General features: G+C 38.7%; 1 protein-coding gene across 1 annotated transcript in view; it reads right to left on the bottom strand.

Annotated features, from left to right (window-relative positions):
* The window catches only part of Prkdc (protein kinase, DNA-activated, catalytic subunit), a 204977-nt gene that overhangs the window by 92167 nt on the left and 92166 nt on the right, over positions 1 to 20644 (bottom strand). The window contains 3 exon segments of the mRNA XM_051190977.1: positions 1343 to 1521; positions 2425 to 2632; positions 7837 to 7964. Coding sequence (XP_051046934.1) covers positions 1343 to 1521; positions 2425 to 2632; positions 7837 to 7964 — 515 coding nt within the window.

The following is a 20644-nucleotide window of genomic DNA, read 5'->3' as shown; positions in this document are numbered from 1 at the left end:
AAGAAAATAATGTATGGACTTATTTCACCAAGGAGATGCAAAATGAGACACAGTAAAGTCTGTTCAATCTGGGAGGGCTTCATTAGAAGCCTACTTTTAGAGAAAATATTTCTCATTAGTTTATGCTTTACAGAGAGCCTTTAAATTTCAAATGATAGAAAAAAGTATCATTTCTTACTATAATTCGTGCTACTGAAATATATTATTATACTAATCCACTCAGAGTGGTAGTAGGAAAAATGTGAAAAATTAATAAAGTTTAAATCTGAGCTCTTGAAAGGCAAACACTATCACAGAGCTCCAACCAAGAGTTTTATTCTTTAGTGGCTGTAGTGATATAGTATTTATTATTTCATAAAGCTTGTCTGAAGGATCAGAATGCAAAGCCAGCCACACTATATAGCCATAGAATTTGGGAAGTGGTGGGGCACACCTTTAATCCCAGGACTCGGGAGACAAAGGCAGATGGATCTCTCTGAATACAAGGCCACCCAGCCTACACGAGAGTGAATCAGTCTAAAAGAGAAACAGAGCTCACACGTTTAGCCCCAGCACTAGAGAGGTATATAAGGAAGAAGCGAAGGTTCTGATGTGGCAAATTGGTCTCCAGCCATGTTGAAGAGAGCATAGTAGTCTAGGAATCTGAGGCTTGGTGGAGAGCAGTACAGCCTGGAGATACAAGTTGAGGTTCAGTGGATCGTATCTTAGTCTGAGCATTGGTAGAGGTAAGAACTCTCTAGTGGTTTCTATGGGTTTTTATTATTCTGGCTACATGTGGCTGACAACAGCACTTCCATATGAGCTGAGCTCAGCTCCCAGAATAATTCAGAAGGCTCACAACTGCTTCTAACTCCATTTTTGGGCAATCTGAGTCCTTCAGGCCTTGGGAGGTGTCCATGCACACATAGCATACAGTCTCAGAAAGACACAACAACACAATTAAATCCACCCAAGCAGTTTGTATATAAGAAACATTTAATTCACATTATATGGATGCATTTAAAATATATGTGCCCCAGGGGCTGGAGAGATAGCTCAGCAGTTAAAAACACTTTTTGTTTTTGCAGAGGTAAGAAGTCCAGTTCCCAGAATACACAGCACTAACAACCATCTGTAACTACACTTCTAGGGAATTTGATGCCTTCTCTTGACCTCCACAATTACCAGGCATGCACTAAGTACACATAAATACACAGGCCAAAAGAAAAAAACAAAAAACAAAACAAAAAAAAAAAAAAAACAAAAACAAAAACAAAAAACCCACTATAAAACTAAAACCAAAAATATGTAATAACCTTAAATACAAATAAATCAAACATAACCACAAATGAAGTAAGCTTACTTAAGAAGTATCTTTGTAAGTTCATTTCCTTCTGTAATGCAGGAGCCATGGAAAGCTTGATTAATTTTAGATTCTTTTGAGTGAACATCATCTTTTGAAAGACGAGAATACATCACAGCAAGCATCTTGTAATAGCATATCTTCTTGGTTATTTGAGTGTCAAAGGTAAATTCATTTACCTGAAAAGATATAACATCTTTGGTCTTATCAAACATAAAAGCATCATTTTCAAAACATCAAATTTGATTTGTAAGCCATTCAGATAGAAAACAATCTTAACAAAGAGGTAAATTACTTCAATAAGAGAGTGGTTTGTTGTTTCAGGGTTTCCAATGTGGAAACATCGCTCAATGTCATACTGAATAAAACAGGAAGTAACACAAAATGTCTACATATATGAGCCCAGAATATATGATGTTTGTCAAATCTTATTTAAGCCATAGGAACAGCAGGTGAAAATACAAAACACATAATATAAACTTTTACATATTTTAATGTTTTTATTTATAATGAGCCATTTGGTTATCTATATTTACCAACAGGAATCTCAGAGGAGCTGATGATACCCCACCATTATTTTATTAAAACTGTCCAGATAATGCCCAATCCATGGAACCTAACTTTTCATATGATAAAAATGGACTCTACCGTCATTATTAAGTTGAAGACGTTGAGGAGGCATGGCTAGATTGGATTTACTAGGTGGGAAATCAAGTTACAAGCAAGTGAAGCAGATCAAGATTAGACAGACAAGAAAGGGCAGCATGATGAGGGAGGCAGAGATAGAAACAACATCAGCACACACCAGGGGATGTCAAACCATGGGAGGCATGAAAAGACAAGGAAAGCCTTATCTATGAAAGCAGCTGAGAAGAGCATGGCCTGCAAACATGATCTTGGCCTGGTGTAACTGAACACAGACTTGGGTATCCAGACAGAGTATATCTTTGTTATTCTAAGACATTGTGGGGCCAGTCAGTTGCTACAGGAAAGTAGCATGGACTCATGTGGCCACAGAACAAGAGCCCATCTGCCTGAGCCCACAGTGCCACCCTATCTCTTTACTACTATGGATGGCATACCTTTGTAAATCTGGACTTCAACAGATCAATGGCATCCACCACAATTCTGCTAAAGAACTCGTTCAGTGTATCCAAGTCACAGTGCCACAATAAGGTGAGGAGAGAACGATCTACAAATGCTTGGCGAGTGACATTTGAAGGTTGGTCATCCTTCCGGAACATTGTATACACGCTTTGCAGAAGGTTTAATTGTGTGACATATGGACTCCTAAGAAAAACAGAAGAAGTATCATGCCTTGAGCAAGTATTTTGTATGCTCAGTGATTATTAACTATAAAAAGCAAAGGATCCGCACAGTCCATGGTAGAGGGATTTGTTTATGGGAAGATGTTTATTGATTTATGTGACAAAGTTTTAAATCACAAAAATTTGTTTTCTCAAATCATTAGAACATTCAAACTTCCCCATAAGCCCTTTTCAGCCTCATCTCACACACCCGGGTATGCAATATTTTTACTTGACTCAAATGGCAGCACTATCTGATCTCTCTTACCATTGTCACAAGGACTGTTAGAAATATGGAATTAATTAGTTATTGAGAAATGATTTCAGATGTCCCAAATTTCCTTCTGTTGTCAATTTCCGATTTAATGTCATTATGGTCAAAGAATATACTTTATATGTTTTAACGCTTTAAACTTACTAAGACTTATTTGTGTGTGGTTAGCAAAATAGTTCAGTGGGTAGTTCTTTGTTTCTGAGCCTGAGGACCTGAGTTCAGTCCCTGGGACCTGGATGGTAGGAGACTCCTGAGAGCTGTCTTCCGACACCCACCTCCCCCACTGTGACACATATAACAACACCTTCCCTCTCTCACACACAAATAAATAAACAAACAGAAAATGTCATTTAAAATTTAAAAAGAGAGAGAACTGTTTGTTCTATCTTAAGGAATATTTCATATGTGCTCAAAGTGATTTGTGCTCTGCTACTATAACAATGTTACATGATTTCCTTAAAAGTGTCAATAAAAATGAATAAACTATCATTTCATGCTACAACATAGATGGAGTTTAAAAAAAATGTTACACTGATTCAGAAATTCAGAAGTGATAAAGGCATATACCTTTATTCTCAGCAGCTGGGTCTCTAGCAGTTTGAGACTAGCCTGACTGACAGTAAGCTTCCAGCCAGAGCTGCCACACTGCAAGTCCCTGACAAATAAAACTAAACAGGGGAAGGGGGAGGAGGTTCATCTACCAAAAAATGTTTAGAAAAGACAAATTAAAAAATTGTAAGGAAAGAAAATTTGTGGTTGCCTGAGCTGAGACTTAGGGTGGGTTCTCTAATGATCCTACTAAGTCAAGTCCCTAAAAATCATCACTGAATAGTATTTTTAAATGTGTGTGGCAGAGCTGGGTGGTGATGGCACACAACCTTAATCCTAGCACACAGGAGGCAATGGCAGAGGCAGGTAGACCTTCAAGTTCCAGGCCAGCCTAATCTACAGAGTGAGTTCCAGGACAGACAGTGCTACTCAGAGAAACCCTGTCTTAAAAAACAAAAAGAACAACAATAACAATTCTGTAAAAATGCGTGTGGTGGTTTAAATAAGAATTGCTCCCATAAACTCATACATTTGAACATTTGGTTCACAGTTGGTGGACTGATTAGGAAATGTGTGAATGAGGAGAGGATATAAGGGGGACAAGGAGGTGAGCAGAATTGGGGTACATGATGTGAAACTCCCAGAAAATCACTAAAGAAGTTAAATTTGATAATAATTAAAAAAAAGATTAGGAGGTATGGCCTTGTTAGAGAAGGGTTTAGGGGGTTGGACTTTAAGATTTCAAAAGCCATACCAGGCACAGTCTAGTGAGTCTCTCTGTCTCTTGAATGCAGATCAGGCTGTAAACTATCTCTTACTGCTCCAGCACTATGTCTGCCTGCGTGCCTACCTGCATGCCTCCACAATTCCTACCATGATTGATCATGACATAACTCTGAAACTGTAAGCAAGCCTTCAGTTAAAGGCTTTCTTCTATAAGTTGTGTTGGTCATGGTGTCTTTGCACAGCAAAAGAATGGTAACTAAGACAATGGGTGAAAAAATGGTATGTAATGGGACAAATAATGGGAATCAGTTCTCCCCTTCTATAATATGAGACCTAAAGCTGAATTCAGGTTAAACTTGGTGGCAGGTCCCTTACCTGATGAGCCAATCTTATCAGCTCTAAAATGTAACTCTTAATTTAAAAGGACATTTACAAACTCAATGTATGTAAGTACTAAAAATGTATTGTTATACTTAGAAATAGTCATAACATTAAAATACTTACTTTAAAAATTAGCAATTCCCTGTCTTGAAAAACAAAAACAAACAAAACAAAATTAGCAATCAACATGTAGCTCTCTGATCTCATCAGAGCTTCTTTGTGCAGTGGATGGTAGTTAGTTAACACAGAAATTTATAAGTACTCAAAAATACAGACAGTAAGTACGTGGGGAGTATCTCAGCCATAAATGAGACATCTCTATCACTCCAATCCCCAAGGACCAGAGACCATCTTGGAAGGGGAGGCAGAAAGATGAGAGCCAGAGGTGGGGAAAGACTGGACCAAAACTGTTTTCTGACTGCTATACTCATGAACTCATAGCAGCTGTGGTTTCCTACACAAGATCTAAATGAGCCATTCTAGCATGGGATAGAAAGGAGTTCATGAGTTCCCACCTCTAACTGAGGAGCTATATACACTTGATGACTTCTATGGAAGAGACAGTTAAGGGTGTGACTCCTATTGGGAAGACTATACTTCAGTGGATGGTCACCATAACCAAAATAAGTAAATTTGAATAGATGGGTTAATAAAAAAGGGGTGACACACTGTTGGGTTAGGGGAGATTGTGTGTGGTGAACCCAGGAAGAGGAGTTAAAGGTGAATATAACAAAATATAAAGAATTAATAATACTATTTCTTACAAAAACCATGCAAGTATGCCTCATTTTTTCTATACTGTTTTGTTTCAGAATAAATTTATTTATTTGTTTGTTTGTTTATTTGATTATTAGAGACAGGGTAGCCCAGGCTGACCTTAAACACACTTTGTAGACCAGGCTGGCCTGGAACTTGGAGATACACCTGCCTCTGCCTCCCAAGTGCTGGGATTAAAGGTATGCACCACTACCTTCTGGCTCAAAATATATTTTTCAAAGAGCAAAAATCTCATGTAGCTAAGGTATTATAGGATGACCTTGAACTTCTGATCCTCCTACCTTTATCTCTCAAGTCCTTTGGTAAAGGTTAGTTATTGAAACTGTCCTAGTCATGAAGGCACATTCTTTATCACTGTGCAATTCTACCTAAATTTAAAAGTGTTAAGAAACAAACGACTTCTTGAAACACCTAATGAAATAAATGACTTAGGACTTCACAAATGAACTGGGAACACGGCAGTGAACTTAAGAAAAACTGAACTACAACTAGCATACTCCAGGTGTTCCTAAATCTCATGAAGTGGTCCTGCCAAAATTTGAACCTGAATCTAACTGAGCTTTTCTTTTTGGAAAAAACAAATCATGTATTTTGCCTCTATGCATGTCTGTGTGAGGGTGTCAGATCCCCTGGAAGTAGAGCTAGGAACATCTATGAGCTATCACATGGGTGCTGGGAATTGAACCTGGGTCTTCTAGAAGAGCAGCCGGTGTACTGAACCACTGAGCCATCTCTCCAGGCCTAACCAAGCTTTTCTTTAGGCTTCACTTTCCATATATAGGAAACACAAGAGCTAAATGAGCAGTAAAGTAAAAAGAAGAAGTATGAATCAGGTAACTCCAGAATAAAGGCACTGTGTGAAATTGTCAAGGTTCCTTTAACATTGGAGACTGCTTTCTAGATAAAAAAGTTCAACTAAAATGTGAATGTGGGATCCTAAGAATTCTGCTGAGCTGATAATACTAGCCATCAAAATGATGACTTCAGAAATATAGCAGGACTTAAAGGTGAAATGAAAAGGCCAGTGGTCCGAATTTAAATACAGCAGCAGGATTATGAGATAGATCAGCAGGTACAACACTTACAAAAGACTGAAACCCAAGTTTGATCACCAGGGCCCACATGATAGAAGGAAAGGACTGATTCTTAGAGTGGTTGTATGAGCTCCACAGCACATGGGTGCAAATACGCATGCACACTGACTTTAAAACATAGTAATGAGAAGCCAGGTGATAGTGGCACATGCCTTTAATCCCAGCACCTGGGAGGCAGAGGCAGGTGAATCTCAGTGAATCTGAGGCCAGTCTTTCTATAGAGTGAGTTCCAGAACAGCCAAGACTGTGACATAGAGAAACCCTGTCTGAAGAAACCCAAAACCCAAAGAAAGAAAAGGGGAGGAGAGGAAAGCACGTGGGACTAGGAAGATTGAGTTAGGAGAGAAAAAGAAAAAAGGAGACAGAGAGAGAGAGAATAAAACAGCTCCCTAAAGAAATGTCCAGATACCTACAAGACTGACTCCCAACAATTTGAGCAACAGTGGAAAGGCTACCATAAATGCCCTTCCCTGATAATGAGATCAACGACTAACTTTTCCACCATCATGGAGCCCTCATCTAGCACCTGTTGTAAATAGAAGCAAACAACCACAACTAAACACTGAGCCATACTAGAATCCAGATGCAGAGGGAGAGGACAAGACCCGGTTGCAGAAACACATACAGACAGCTGATCTGAACAAGGAGGAGCTAACGAGCCCCCAGACTGATAGCTGGGAATCCAGCATGGGACTGACTCACTCAGACCCCCTGAACATGGGTCTCAGCTAGAAGGCCTGAGCAGTCTAAGGGACCTCAGACAGTGGAACCAGGATGTATTCCTAGTGCACAAAAGGACCTTGCAGGCACATCCCCCATGGAGGGATACTCCCTTAACCTAGAGACAGGAGAGAAGGCCTAGTCCCTACTCCAAATGACTTCACAGATTTACATGATCCCTCCTGGATGGAATCTCCCTACATGTGGAGTGGGAGAGGAGATGGGAGGGGAGGGTGGTCGGGATACATGTGGGGGGGGGGGAGGGAAAGAGGGAGGGAGGGAGAGGGAACTGGGATAGATATGTAAAAAATAAATATTTAAAAAAACAGGCTCTGACAGCAGTAATGCTGTAAAAGGAAAACATAAAACAAAAAAAAAAACAAAACAACAAAGGCACAGTACTAAGCAACAAGAAGAAAGACAATGTTGTGGAATATAGCTGGGAAAATGATGATGTGCTTCTATCAGGAGCCTATTTCTTTCTTTGGTATTAAACAGGTTTATGAAAAGCCTGTTATTAAGAAAAATTTTAAAATGTAGTAATAAGCTAGGAGAATCACTGTCCCTCATATGTTTTTTGTTTTTTTTTTTAAAAAGAAGGTAACACACCCACTGCAGAAACAGTGTGTATACAGCTCTGGTGAATCTCAGACTAAAATAACTCACCGCATAGCAATCCTTTTGAAAGTAGTTTGAAATAATTCTTCCATAATATGTTGCTGTTCCCGACAAAGAATATCTGTCATCAACTGAAGTAACATAGGACTCTGAGATAATTCCAATGCATCTAGAAACTAAAAATAAAATAAGACAACAAAAGAAATCCATTATCAGCATCATTACAAATTTTAGCTCTGACTTTTGCAAGTTGTACAACACATACATGCCTGTTGCGGTCAGAAGGGGTGGGCATTAGATCCCATCGAATTGGAGGAATGGACTGCTGTGGGTACTGGGAACTAAAAGCAGGTCCTCTTCAAGAGCAACAAGTCCTCTTAACTACAAAGCCATCTTTCTAGTCCTTTTTTTTTTAAATTTATTTTTGAGATGGAGTCAAACGTAGCACAGGCTGACCTCCAACATAGTATGTAGCTGAGACTATCTAATCCTCATGCCGGCACCTCTCCAGTTCTAGGATCATAGGCATGTGCCACCATGTGCAGTCTAGCAACTCTAATTTTAAAAATAAAGAAATGGGTAACAAGATGGTATAGTAGGTAACAGTGTTTGCTGCCAAGCAGGTACCCTGCTTTCAATCCCTAGGACTTCCATGTTGAAACAGAGAGACAAACTCCAGAAAGTTGTCTGATTTTCCACATGCTGGACATGGCACTCAGATGTCAGTGGACACACACACACACATAATCAACACACATACACATACTCTCTTACACTTCCCCCCACATACACTCACATGCAGACACACTTACAAAATACATGTAAAATCTTTTAATTGGGAAAATAAAATTTCACATATAAGCTTCAAATGTAGTATTTATGTTATTCTCCATCCATTTTCCATCCCAATGTCTGTATGTTCTATATTTAGATTCTAGGAGATACCTTCATTTTATCTTCAGAAACAGAGAAGTTCTCAACTAAAATTTTCTTTTAAATTTCTATATATATATATATATATATATATATATATATATATATATATATGAATGATATTTCTTTATCTCTGGTAAACCATTTTTGCAGTTTCTTTAGTTAGTGATTCTATTCCTTTTGGGTCTCCTGTCCTTACCCCCTCCAACCCTATTAGTTTTCATCTATGAAGAAGGCAGAGTAGGAGCTCTGGTTATGGAAGTCAGGGCTTCTGCAAGGCTGGCAAGCACTCTACTGGTGAACTAACTATAACCCTAGTAGCAGTTTCCTTTTTAAGATGGATCATTTTCTGTTTTACCACCAGTCATGGCAGCCTTGACTTCCTAGGCTGAAGGGATCTTCTTGCATCTGCCCCATGTAAAACATTAACAGGCTAGTTGAAAATCACTCTTTCCCCTTCCTGCCGCCCTCTGAGCTGTGTGACTAAAAAATCTTTGACTTGAAAATCTTTGCCCTGTGAATTAGCATTAATGGCCAAACAATGTTTCAACGCCAAGCCAAGCAAGGCTATGCTATATTAGCTCAATGTGCATGCTCCAAAAATCCTATAAAAGTCCTCCCCTCCATCAACCTATTACCTCTGTTCCTGATCAGAGACAGCTGCCATTCTGTATCTCTTCCCCAATAAATCTCTTATGTGAGTTTTGTTATATGGTGTGACTTTGTGATGCTCTTTGGCACCTGACTGCCAAGATGGCCTTGTGCCAGAAAATATTTTTACCATGTAGCTGGTACTCCAGGCACACGGCAGCTATGCTCTTAGCTTACTTACCTTTTTTTTAATGTTACAAGTTTTCTTCAAATGCATTAGTATCTTATTTGCATTTATGTTCAACTACTGTAGCAAAAGAAAGTACTAAGGATCTAATAAACATCTTTGTAGATGCTAAAACCATTAGCATTAAATAACAGAGCAGGTGATGTACAGGTATGGGGTAAATGCCTAGGATATATGAGGTTACAAGTACAATTCTCAACATTGTAAAAAAACAAAAGTAAAAACAAAACCCAAAACATTTGGATTATTGGAGAACAGGATACTTAACAGTCTGCCAACTTATGTAGACTTGAGATCACTGTGATGGAATAACCTGAAAAGATTTGCTTCCTGTTATATTTGTTGCCAAGTTTAACCTGAAGCTCATGATAATCCAAATTCTACTTTATGGTAAAAAAAGGAAACAGAAACAAGCTAAACAAAGTAGAGAACATTTAAGGAACTAACCAGACAAATAGGAGATGGTATGGTATCTAGGAAAAATTTCCTGTTTTCTTCTAAAATTGAATGTCATGGAATGACAAACTGGAGAAATTATGAATTCTCTCTCAATTAAGAGACTGCTAATTCAGTGTCATTGAGTAGACTCTGAGCATTTTTCTTTTCTTTGCTTTTTTGAGGGGGCTAGCTATCCATAAGGAATTTGGAGAAATGTAAATGTAGACTAGATGCTAGAATAACGAGAGTTATTATTTTAGATATGAAAGCAATAATGTATCTTGTTCTAAGGCATGCATACCAAACTATTTAGAGATAAACCATGTGTTTGAAACTACCTACCCTGTTTCAGCCAAAACAAACAAGCAAACATACAAACATAAAACCAAAAGCATGACAAAATTCTGGATACTGATGAGTACATGAAGTAGCTGATGTTTTGAATGTATATTTTATAATTCCTTCACTCTCTCTTTAGAAAAAAATTTTTGAAAAGAATAAAGAAGAGGATAGACTATGTGGATGGATGTTGTTTGAAAATAGGCCTGTCCATAGGGCTGCCTCATGTCCTTACAACATGGATAAACTCAAGAGGAAGCTGTGATGCCTGGTGATCACATAGCAACCCTTTCCCACTGCAGGACAAGATGGACTTCTCTGCCTATCTCACATGCTTACAGCCACCCAGAATGTACATATGTATATATGTTACAGTGTATTTTTAATGGGGGTAAGGAGGTTGTCGTGTGTGTGTGTGTGTGTGTGTGTGTGCGCGCGCGTGCGCGTGCACGCACATGTTGTGTTGTGTTCTTTCCTTGCTCTATTATTAAGGGTCTTGAAAACAAAGACAATCTTAATTTTGGAATATGTGCATCAATGGTCATTATTCTCTTTTCCCCCCTTCATTATCAGAATAAATGAAATTCAATTGAATACACAAGGGTTCCAAATTAAAATGAGATTGCATCATTGCCTGCATGTGCCAATTAACATATCACTAGAATAAAAACTACATGTGCAATCCTGCTTTGAATCTTTGAGTTGGGGGTTATGTGCTATGTTATCCTTTGCTGTACAGCAGTTTCCTCTTAGAAACATTCTATTCAGGAAAAAACTCATTAATACAGGTAGTAGACAACTCAAAATAGTTTCAGGAAGTCCATGAAACTGATCAGATACATTAGGCACTGTAAGGAGTAATGTTTTTCCTCCCGCCGCTGGTCTGCTCCCGCCACCGCACCAGCCCCAATTAACACACAGACTCTGTATTTGATATGATGCTGTTGGCCAGGTACTAGTTTCTTATCGGCTAGCTCTGCCTTAATTATTAACCCATTTCTGTGGATCTATGTATTTCCACGTGGCCTCATCTTACCAGGGAATAAGGCAGGCATCTAGTCTCCCCAGTCTCTCCATCTTGACTCCTCCTTACTACTTCCTCTTTCCTCCTTGACTCCTAGTCCCTCCTATCTTCTTTCCTATTGGCCAACAGTGCTTTATTCATTAACCAGTATGAGAAACATATGCAGAATGACATCTCCCATCAAGGCACCTCCTATTCTAAGAGTCTATAGAAAATAAAGACTGATGAGAATTAGTCTCAGATAATCCCAGCATCCTGGAAAAAGCAGAGATCAGCTGAGCTGCCTGGAAGAGGTTTAGACCAACTGAGCCACCTGGAAAGTACATTCTCTAGACTGTTGAGCTGCCTGCAGACTGCGCAGTGTACTCCAGGTTTCCATGCTGGGGTGGGCTTTCAGATGCACTTATATGAAGGGACTCTAGCCCACTTGAGCATGTGGCTCTGGTAAGCTTTGCCCTTCTTCCCAATTCCCTTTGCCTTGCTAAAAACCATTAGATTACATTCCTAAAGCTAGCCACCAAAGTCTACTTCCTTATTTGGCAACTTCCTCCTCCAGAGGCTGACTATCAAGGTCCAGCAATCAAATTATTGAAGTCCAGCAATCAAAAGTTCCCTTTGGGTCACCTAATTAACATGCCCAATCAAAATATGCCACTACATCTGTAGTAGTTTGAATGTAATTGGCCCCCATAACTCACCGAGAGTAGCAATATTAGAAGGTGTGGCTTTTTTGGAGTAGGTATGGCATTATTAGAGGAAGTGTGTCACTGTGGCCAATGGGCTTTGAGGTTTCCTACATGCTCAAACTAACACAGTGTCTTGGTTCACTACTTGTGAATGAGCTTAGAGGACCTGGTGTCTTAGAGTTGTAGCCATTTGAGATTTTGGAGGAGACATTCCAAAGCCAAGTCAGTTGGAATGGAGGGGGCAAAGCCCACCACCATGGGTGGTGGTGGGCCAATGTCGAGAGACCAGACATCCCTGTGAATTTCAAGAGGCCAAGGAGAGGTCTCCTTCCTTTCAGCCCACCTGAATTCCAGTAATGATTGAATAGGGTCTCCTCCATCTCCCTGCCCACCTGCAGACAACCTACACTCATTTCCACATCAGCCCCGCCCACTCTACAATGTCCAGCCTAGCCTCAGGACTTTTTGAGGAGCACATCAGCACTCCTTAACAAGAAATCACTCTTTTATCTCCTGGAATCTCTGCAGAACCCTTAGGTTCATTTGGCTATCACAACTGGCCCCACTCCAACCTCCTCTCCCTGCCTCCTCCACCACTTGTTACAGCTGTGCCATTCCAATCTCCCTTCTCTCCATATAGTCCTCTTGAGCCCAGTGAAAATGTTCCCTACTCCCCTTTCCTTCAGCCAAATTCTCCATGTGGATGACCAAATAAGCTACAGTAGAATTTACAGCTTCATGATAACAACTCCCTCAGACAAGGCCCTTGACACTGCTGCTTTCCCACCTTAACCCATCCTATCCTGACATTGCCTTCAGCTTAAACCTACCATACAAAAACTATAATATTCTATAATGAAAACAGTTTGCTATATTTATGGTCTATGACTTATTTACATGCTTAAAGATCTCCAATTAAATCTTCAACTCTAATTTTAAGTCTCAAACTTAACAAGGATAAAGCTACAAGCCCTGGCCATATAAAAGCTACATTAACTTATTATAAATTGTTAAAGATACTTAGAACATACAAGTTAATTATGAGTTATCCCATAATTACATTCTTTAATATACTTATAAGTGTATTTATGGTCATAATTACAGACATAAGCTTCATTTAGCTTCCCATGTTTTTAAAATTAAGCCTTTGAAAACAAATAACTAAAAAGAAAGTTTGTCTAATACAGTTACACTTAATAGAAAAAGGTTCTCAAAGTTCTCAGAGACCTGATGAATATGGAATTCTGGAAATGGAAAGTCCAAGTAAAAGGTCAGGAACCATAAATTCAAGAATAAACAATAGAATATAAGAGATGGAAGGCAGAATTTCAGGCACTGAAGAGATGATACAGGAAATAGATTAATGAGTCAAAGAAAATTTTAAATCCAACAAAGCCTTAGCCCAAAACATGCAGGAAATCTGGGACACCATGGAAAGACCAAACCTAAGAATAATAGGAGTAGAAGCAGAAGTCCAACTGAAAGGCACAGAAAATATACTCAACAAAATCATAGAAGAAAACTTCCCAAACCTAAAGAAAGACATGACCATGAAAATACAAGAAGCTTACAGAACACCAAATAGACTGGACCAAAGAAAAATCTACTCACCACATAATAATCAAAACAATAAACATAAAAGAATATTAAGAGCTGCAAGGAGAAAGGTGAGGTAACATATAAAGGCAGACCTATCAGAAGTACAATGAAAGCCTGGTCCTGGTCAAACATTATGCAGACACTAAAGGGACCACAGATGCCAGCCCAGACTACTTTACCCAGCAAATCTTACAATAACCATAGATGGAGAAAACAAGATATTCCATGATAAAACCCAATTTAATCAATACCTGTCCACAAACACAGCCCTACAGAAAATACTAGAAGGAAAATGTCAACTCAAGGAAATCACCTATATCCACAAGAACACAGGAAATAGATGAGCTTACAGCAGAAAATCTCAAAGAAGGGAATTAACACACAATGCCTTCACCAACAACAAAAACAAAACAGGAACTAGAAATCACTGGTCATTAATATTCATTAATGTTAATGGTCTCAATTCACCTATAAAAAGACACAGGCTAATAGTTGGATACATAAACAGAATCCATCCTTCTGCTACATACAAGAAACAAACTTCAACCTCACAAACAGACATTACCTCAGAGTAAAGAGTTGAGAAAAAAAATTTGCAATCACATGGATCTAGGAAACAAGCTCATGTAGCTATCCTAATCTTTAACAAAACAGACTTCAAACTAAAACCAATCAAAAAAAAAAAAAAAAAGATAAAAGAAGGACATTTCATATTCATCACAGGAAAAATCCAGCAAGAGGAAATCCCAATTCTGAACATCTATGCTCAAACACAAGGGCTCCTCCATTTGTAAAACGTAAAACATTACTAAAACGTAAATCACAAATCAAGACCCATACACTAATAGTGGGAGACTTCAAGACCCCACTCTCATCAGTGGACAGGTCTGCTAGACAGAAGCTTCACAGAGAAATAGAGAACTAACAGATGTTATGACTCAAATGGACTTAACAGACATCTATGGAACATACTTTGTTTTCAGCACCTCATGGAGCCTTCTATAAACAGACCAGCAACCCTCAAAATAAATAAATAAATAAATAAATAAATAAATAAACCCCTGCACCTCATTGGATCACCACAGCTTAAAATTAGAATTCAACAGCAACATTAACTTCAAAAAGCCTACAAACACATGGAAATTGAACAATAATCAATGAGCCACCACTGGGTCAGGAAGAAATAAAGAAATAAAAGATTTCATAAAATTTAGTGAAAATGACCACACAACATACCCAAATTCATGGGACACAATGAAAGCAGCGCTGAAAGGAAAGTTTATAGCACTAAGTAACAAAAAAGCTAGAAAAAAATCCCATACTAGTGAATTAACAGAACAACTGAAAGTTCTAGAACAAAAAAAAGCAAACTCGGGCAGAAGGAGTAGACAGTAAGTAATAGTCAAATTGAGAGCTGAAATCAATGAAATAGAAACAAAGAAAACAATGCAAATCAATGAGACAAAGAGTTGTTTCTTTGAGAAACTAAACAAAACAGACAAACCTTTACCCAAACAAACCAAAAGACAGAGAGATAACTGATGGGAGATATATATGTGTATGTATGTATGTATGTATATATGTATGTATGTATGTATGTATGTATGTATATATGTTTCTCTTATTGGTTGATGAATAAAACACTGTTTGGCCAATGAGGCAGGAAGATAGGCAGGACTAAGAGACAAGGAGAATTCTGGGAAAGGTAGCCAGAGGGAGACTGACAGAGTCATTGAAAGAGTAACAACACGCTGGGTTATCAGTAGGTAAGCCACACCCTGGTGGCAATACATAGATTAACAGATATGGGTTAATAATTTAGAGAGAGCTAGCCTATTAGAAGTCCAAAGGCCAACAGTTTCATAATTAATACAGAGTTCATGTGTTCATTTGGGGCAAGGCAGCTGTGGAACCTGGCGGGAAAGTAATCTTCAGCAACAGAGACTATCCAAATTGACAAAATCAGAAACAAAAAGGGGGAACATAATATCAGAGAATCATCAGGTCATACTTGAAAAACTTGTACTCCACAAAATTGGGAAACTTTAAGGAGATGGACATGTTTCTACATAAGTACCACATACCAAAATTAAAACAAGAACAGATAAACAACTTAAATACATCTATAAGCTCTAATGAAATAATAGGAAAAAAAAAAAAAAGCCCAGACCTAGATGGATTCAGTAAAGAATTTTACCAGATGTTCAAAGAAGATCTAATACAGATACCCTGATATCAACCCACACAACTATGAACACCTAATTTTTGACAAAGAAGCAAAAAATATAAGATGGAAAAAAAGAAAATATATTCAACAAATCGTATTGGTATACATGTAGAAAAATGCAAATAGATCCCTATCTACCACCATGAACTCAAGTCCGAATGGATCAAAGACCTCAATAGAAACCCATCCATACAGAACCTCATAGAATAGAAAGTGGGAAAAACACTTGAACTCATAGGCACAGGGGACCACTTCCTAAATAAAATACCAGTAGCACAGACACTGAGAGCAACAATTAATAAATGGGACCTCCTGAAACTGAGAAGCTTCTGTAAAGGAAAGAACATGGTCAACAAGACAAAACAGCTCCCTACAGAATGGGAAAAGATCTCCACCAAACCCACATCTGACAGGGAACTGATCTCAAAATATACAAAGAACTCAAGAAATGACATATAAAACTACAAAATCACTCAAAAAGAAAAATGGGTTGTAGATCTAAACAGAGAATTCTCAACAGAACAATCTCAAATGGTGAGGTAGAAAGGAATGCATTGATAAGCATTTTGGTTTATTGACCCAAATTTAAGGTCAATTTTGTTTTATGTGTATTTCTCCTCTTTTTTAGGTATTGTGTTTATACAGATCATTTAAAAATGTAATGTATAATTAAATACAGATTGTACACAGTCACCTATAATAGTAAAATCATATAGTTATGTTAGTTAGGTATTCTAGACATATACAGATATATTTCAAATGGATAAATATTTTTCAAACCTTTCAAAGACCTACAGAATATGGCATTCATTAGGGTTTTTCATGACAGTGAGACACAATTGCTTCTGGCAACAACATATACATCAGAGAGGAAGAAGGGTAGTGAAGAAATTCATTTTGGATATTGTTTTTGATATAGAAGACTAGCATTTGGGCAAGAAACTGCTCTTGTCTGGATTGTTTGACTGTATGCTATCTAAACTGGACATGGAGGACCCACAGGAAAATGACTGCTGAACTTGCAAAACAAAATGGAACAGTCCTCCAGGGTTCCTGCTTCATGGAAGAGTCTGCCAGACATTCTGCAGGGCACAGAAAAATGACGGACAAACTGCCAATACAGGCAGACAGTTTAAAATTTCCTACTTCACTGAGAAGTCTGCCAGAAACACTATGGGCTGAAGGTTACAGAAGAGCTTTGGGTGACTGTCCAGGCAGCGAAATGTCTCTTTTAATTCTAGAGTTTATATATTATCCTTCTGTGGCCTTTGATGGACTTGAATATAGATAGTTACGGTTATGGTTTTATCAGTTAGGACATATAAAACTCTAGACCCACAAAGATAGGATAGATTAGAGAATATGTTCTTTAAATTTTGCCAATTCTGTTTATATGTTTCTCTTATGGGTTGATAAATAAAACACTGATTAGCGAGCCAGGCAGGCAGTATAGAAGAGCCTATGAGATGAGGAGAATTCTGGGGAAACAGAAGCAGAGAAAAGGCACGAAAGAGACAGCATGTACAGACTGAGAAGATAGGATGCGCCAGGCATTCTCTGGTAAGATAAGGCCATGTAGAAAAATATACATAAGTATTTACGGGTTAATAATTGAGAGAGTTAGCAAGTAAGAAGCCCTAGCCATCAGCCAACAGTATAATAATTAATATGTCTATATGTGCTTATTAGGGGCTAAAGGGTGGCGAAACATGGTGGGACAAAACTTTAGTCTTCAAAATGGGGAAAAGACATGTAAGGAAATGTGCAACATCCCCAGTTATCAGGGAAATGTAAATCAAAACCACTCTGTGATTCCATCATACACCAATCAGAATGGCTAAGATCAAAAATACCAATGATAGCTTATGCTGAAGAAAATGTGGAGAAAGGTAAACACTCATCCATTGCTGGTGAGTGCAAACTTGTACAGCCGCTGTGAAAATCAGTATGGTGATTTCTCAGAAAATCAGGGATCAACCTACCTCAAGACCCTGCAATACCATTGTTGGGCATATACCCAAAGGAGGCACATTCACACCACAAGGACATTTGCTCAATTATGTTCATAGCAACATTATTCATAATGACCAGATCTTGGAAACAACCTAGAAGCCCTTCAACTGAAGAATGGATAAAGAAAATGTAGTACAATTACACAATAGAGTACTACTCAGTGGTAAGAAACAATGACATCCTAAAATTCACAGGCAAATGGACAGAACTAGGAAAAAAACATCCTGAGTGAGATAACCCAGAACATGAAAGACTATAAAATATAGTATGTACTCACTAATTAGTGGATACCAGACATAAATCAAAAAATACCCAGCCTACAATCCATAACTCCAGAGAAACTAAATCCCTCTTCCAGAAACAGATGTAATCAGCTGCAGAAATCTACAACTAACCATTCAATCAAGCTCCCGGAGAACAATTGAAGTAACAGAGGAGCCATAATATGAACAAAGGAGTCAAGATCATGATGGGGAAAACACACAGAATCAGCTGACCTGAACTAGTGGGAAATCACTGATTCAGATCTGACAAATAGGGAACCTGCAGAAGACCAGACTAGACTCCCTTAATATATGTGACAATGGCAGGACTGGAACAATATATGAGGCCACTGGCAGTGGGTCTAAGATCTAACTCTAATGCACAAACTGACTTAGTGGAGCACATTCTATATGGATACCTTGCTCAGCCTAGACACAGGGGTGTTGGGGGTGGAGACGTGCCTTGACCCTGCCTCAAGGAGATGATTGGACAGACTTAGTAGACTTCCTAGGGGAGGTCTTACCCTCTCTGAGAAGTAGATGGGAGGAAGGAACAGGAGAAGAGGAGGGAGAAGGAACTGGGATTGGAATGTAAAAAACAAATTAATATGAATGCAAAATAACAAACATAAAGAGACCACTCCTAACGAGTAAAGACAGAAGGAACACTGCACTGAATCTTCCATATAGACTATGGTAACACTAACCACTGGCAAAAGCTGCCCTGGGCCTCACCTGCCTCCAAACTGTACACAAACTGTAGACACTTTTGGAGTCACTGCCTACCCTGTCTCATCAAAGTAAGGCCAATTTTCCCAAGCTCTTCCTCTACAGGAAAAATTCAGACTTGAGTCTGACAAGCTGAAGGCCTGCTGCTCTGTGAGACAACTGAAGATTAAATGTTACTCTTTCTGACAACTGAAGATAGACTACTGTTTCTATAAACCACATAGGCCTCAAATGACTAAGTCTCTGCTATTTTAGTTGATACAAAAAGCATTTCAGTTATACTTCCTATTCAAATTTATTCTTCTTAGATCTCTGATGACACTGATGATGAACTGTAGCTCTAACAACAGCAAACACCCAAGTACCATTTCACGAATACAGTTTGCTTTGTTGACGGGCTTCACACTAATAAAGATTTAAAGTTTCTAAACACTATGACAGACAAGTAAGTTATATAGGTCAAGAAAAAGGAATAATACAAGTTATGACATTCCTGTCCCCAATAATGGCTTCTAGGACACTCCTGCATTTCTAAGTCTTGATTTGTACACTTTTATTCTCCAAAATCACAAAACCTCTCTTGCTCTCCACCTCTTTGTGTAGTACATCTCAGTGTATGGGGTGCCACATGTCCTTCCCTTGCTGTACATCATAAACCCCTCTCTATTAACTCAAAGACCCTTCTGCCTACATTCCAAACTCCAGCACTCCACAATATCTGCTGTCTGGCCACAGGACCACACTTGCCCCCAGGCTCCCTCACAATCATAATTTATTCCCATCACTACCCCTTGCCTCCTAACTTGCAAAGGACCCCAACATCCCTTGTCCCTTCCAGATTCAGATTTTTCTCTCTCTAAAGTACTTATCAAAAACTCAGCACTCACAATTCTTACCTGTTCTGCCTTCGGCCATCCACACTTATCCCTTTACCTCAACATTGCTCAGATCCTCTATATTCCTATTCAAAAGCTCAAAGACTCTTTCCCATATCCCTCTTATACACAAGAGGGTTCTCTAGCTGTTTCTACCTATTCTTTTATATGGATGGCACCTCCTTCCTTTCAGATGGCCACATCAGACTGACCCTTCCATTATCAATATTCATCCTCACCATCCAGTTCCTATTCCCTTATAATCACCTGTTCCTCACAAATCTCATCTCTCTTCTCACACTCCTACTTTTGCTCTGCTCAGATGACTGTCAAACATCCACTGTCCACTGACTTCCCTAATTTCATTTATTATCGAGATGTCCTCAGACATCAAACACTCTGTGATAACCATTAAATATTGTGGGGAAACCCAGAGCAAAGTTAGCATCTTAACAGCCATCCTTCCTACTATTCTCTTAGATGATGGGAGATGTCATTCTGTAAATATGTTTCTCATACTGGTTAATGAATAAAGCACTGTTGGTCAAAAACAAAGCAAAATAGGCGGGATTAGGAGAGACAAGGAGGATTCGAGGAAGTAGTACGGAGGGTCAGCATGGAGAGACTGGGGAGATCAGACGCCAGCCCCACTCCCCAGTAAGATGAGACCATGTGGAAATACTTAGATTAATAGAAATGGGTTAATAATTAAGACCAGAGCTAGCTGATAAGAAACAAGTAACTGGCCAACAGCATTATATCAAATATAGAGTCTCAGTGTGTTAATTGGGGCTGGCGGTGGGACCAGCGGCAGAAAAAACTACTCTTTTAGATACAAACATACTGGTAATTTTCCATTCCCCTATGACAGTTCTCTTGTTAAATACGATGC

The sequence above is a fragment of the Phodopus roborovskii genome, unplaced genomic scaffold (genome assembly GCF_943737965.1).
Source record: "Phodopus roborovskii unplaced genomic scaffold, PHOROB, whole genome shotgun sequence".
Taxonomy (NCBI): domain Eukaryota; kingdom Metazoa; phylum Chordata; class Mammalia; order Rodentia; family Cricetidae; genus Phodopus; species Phodopus roborovskii.
This window is presented reverse-complemented; position numbering and strand designations above follow the sequence as displayed.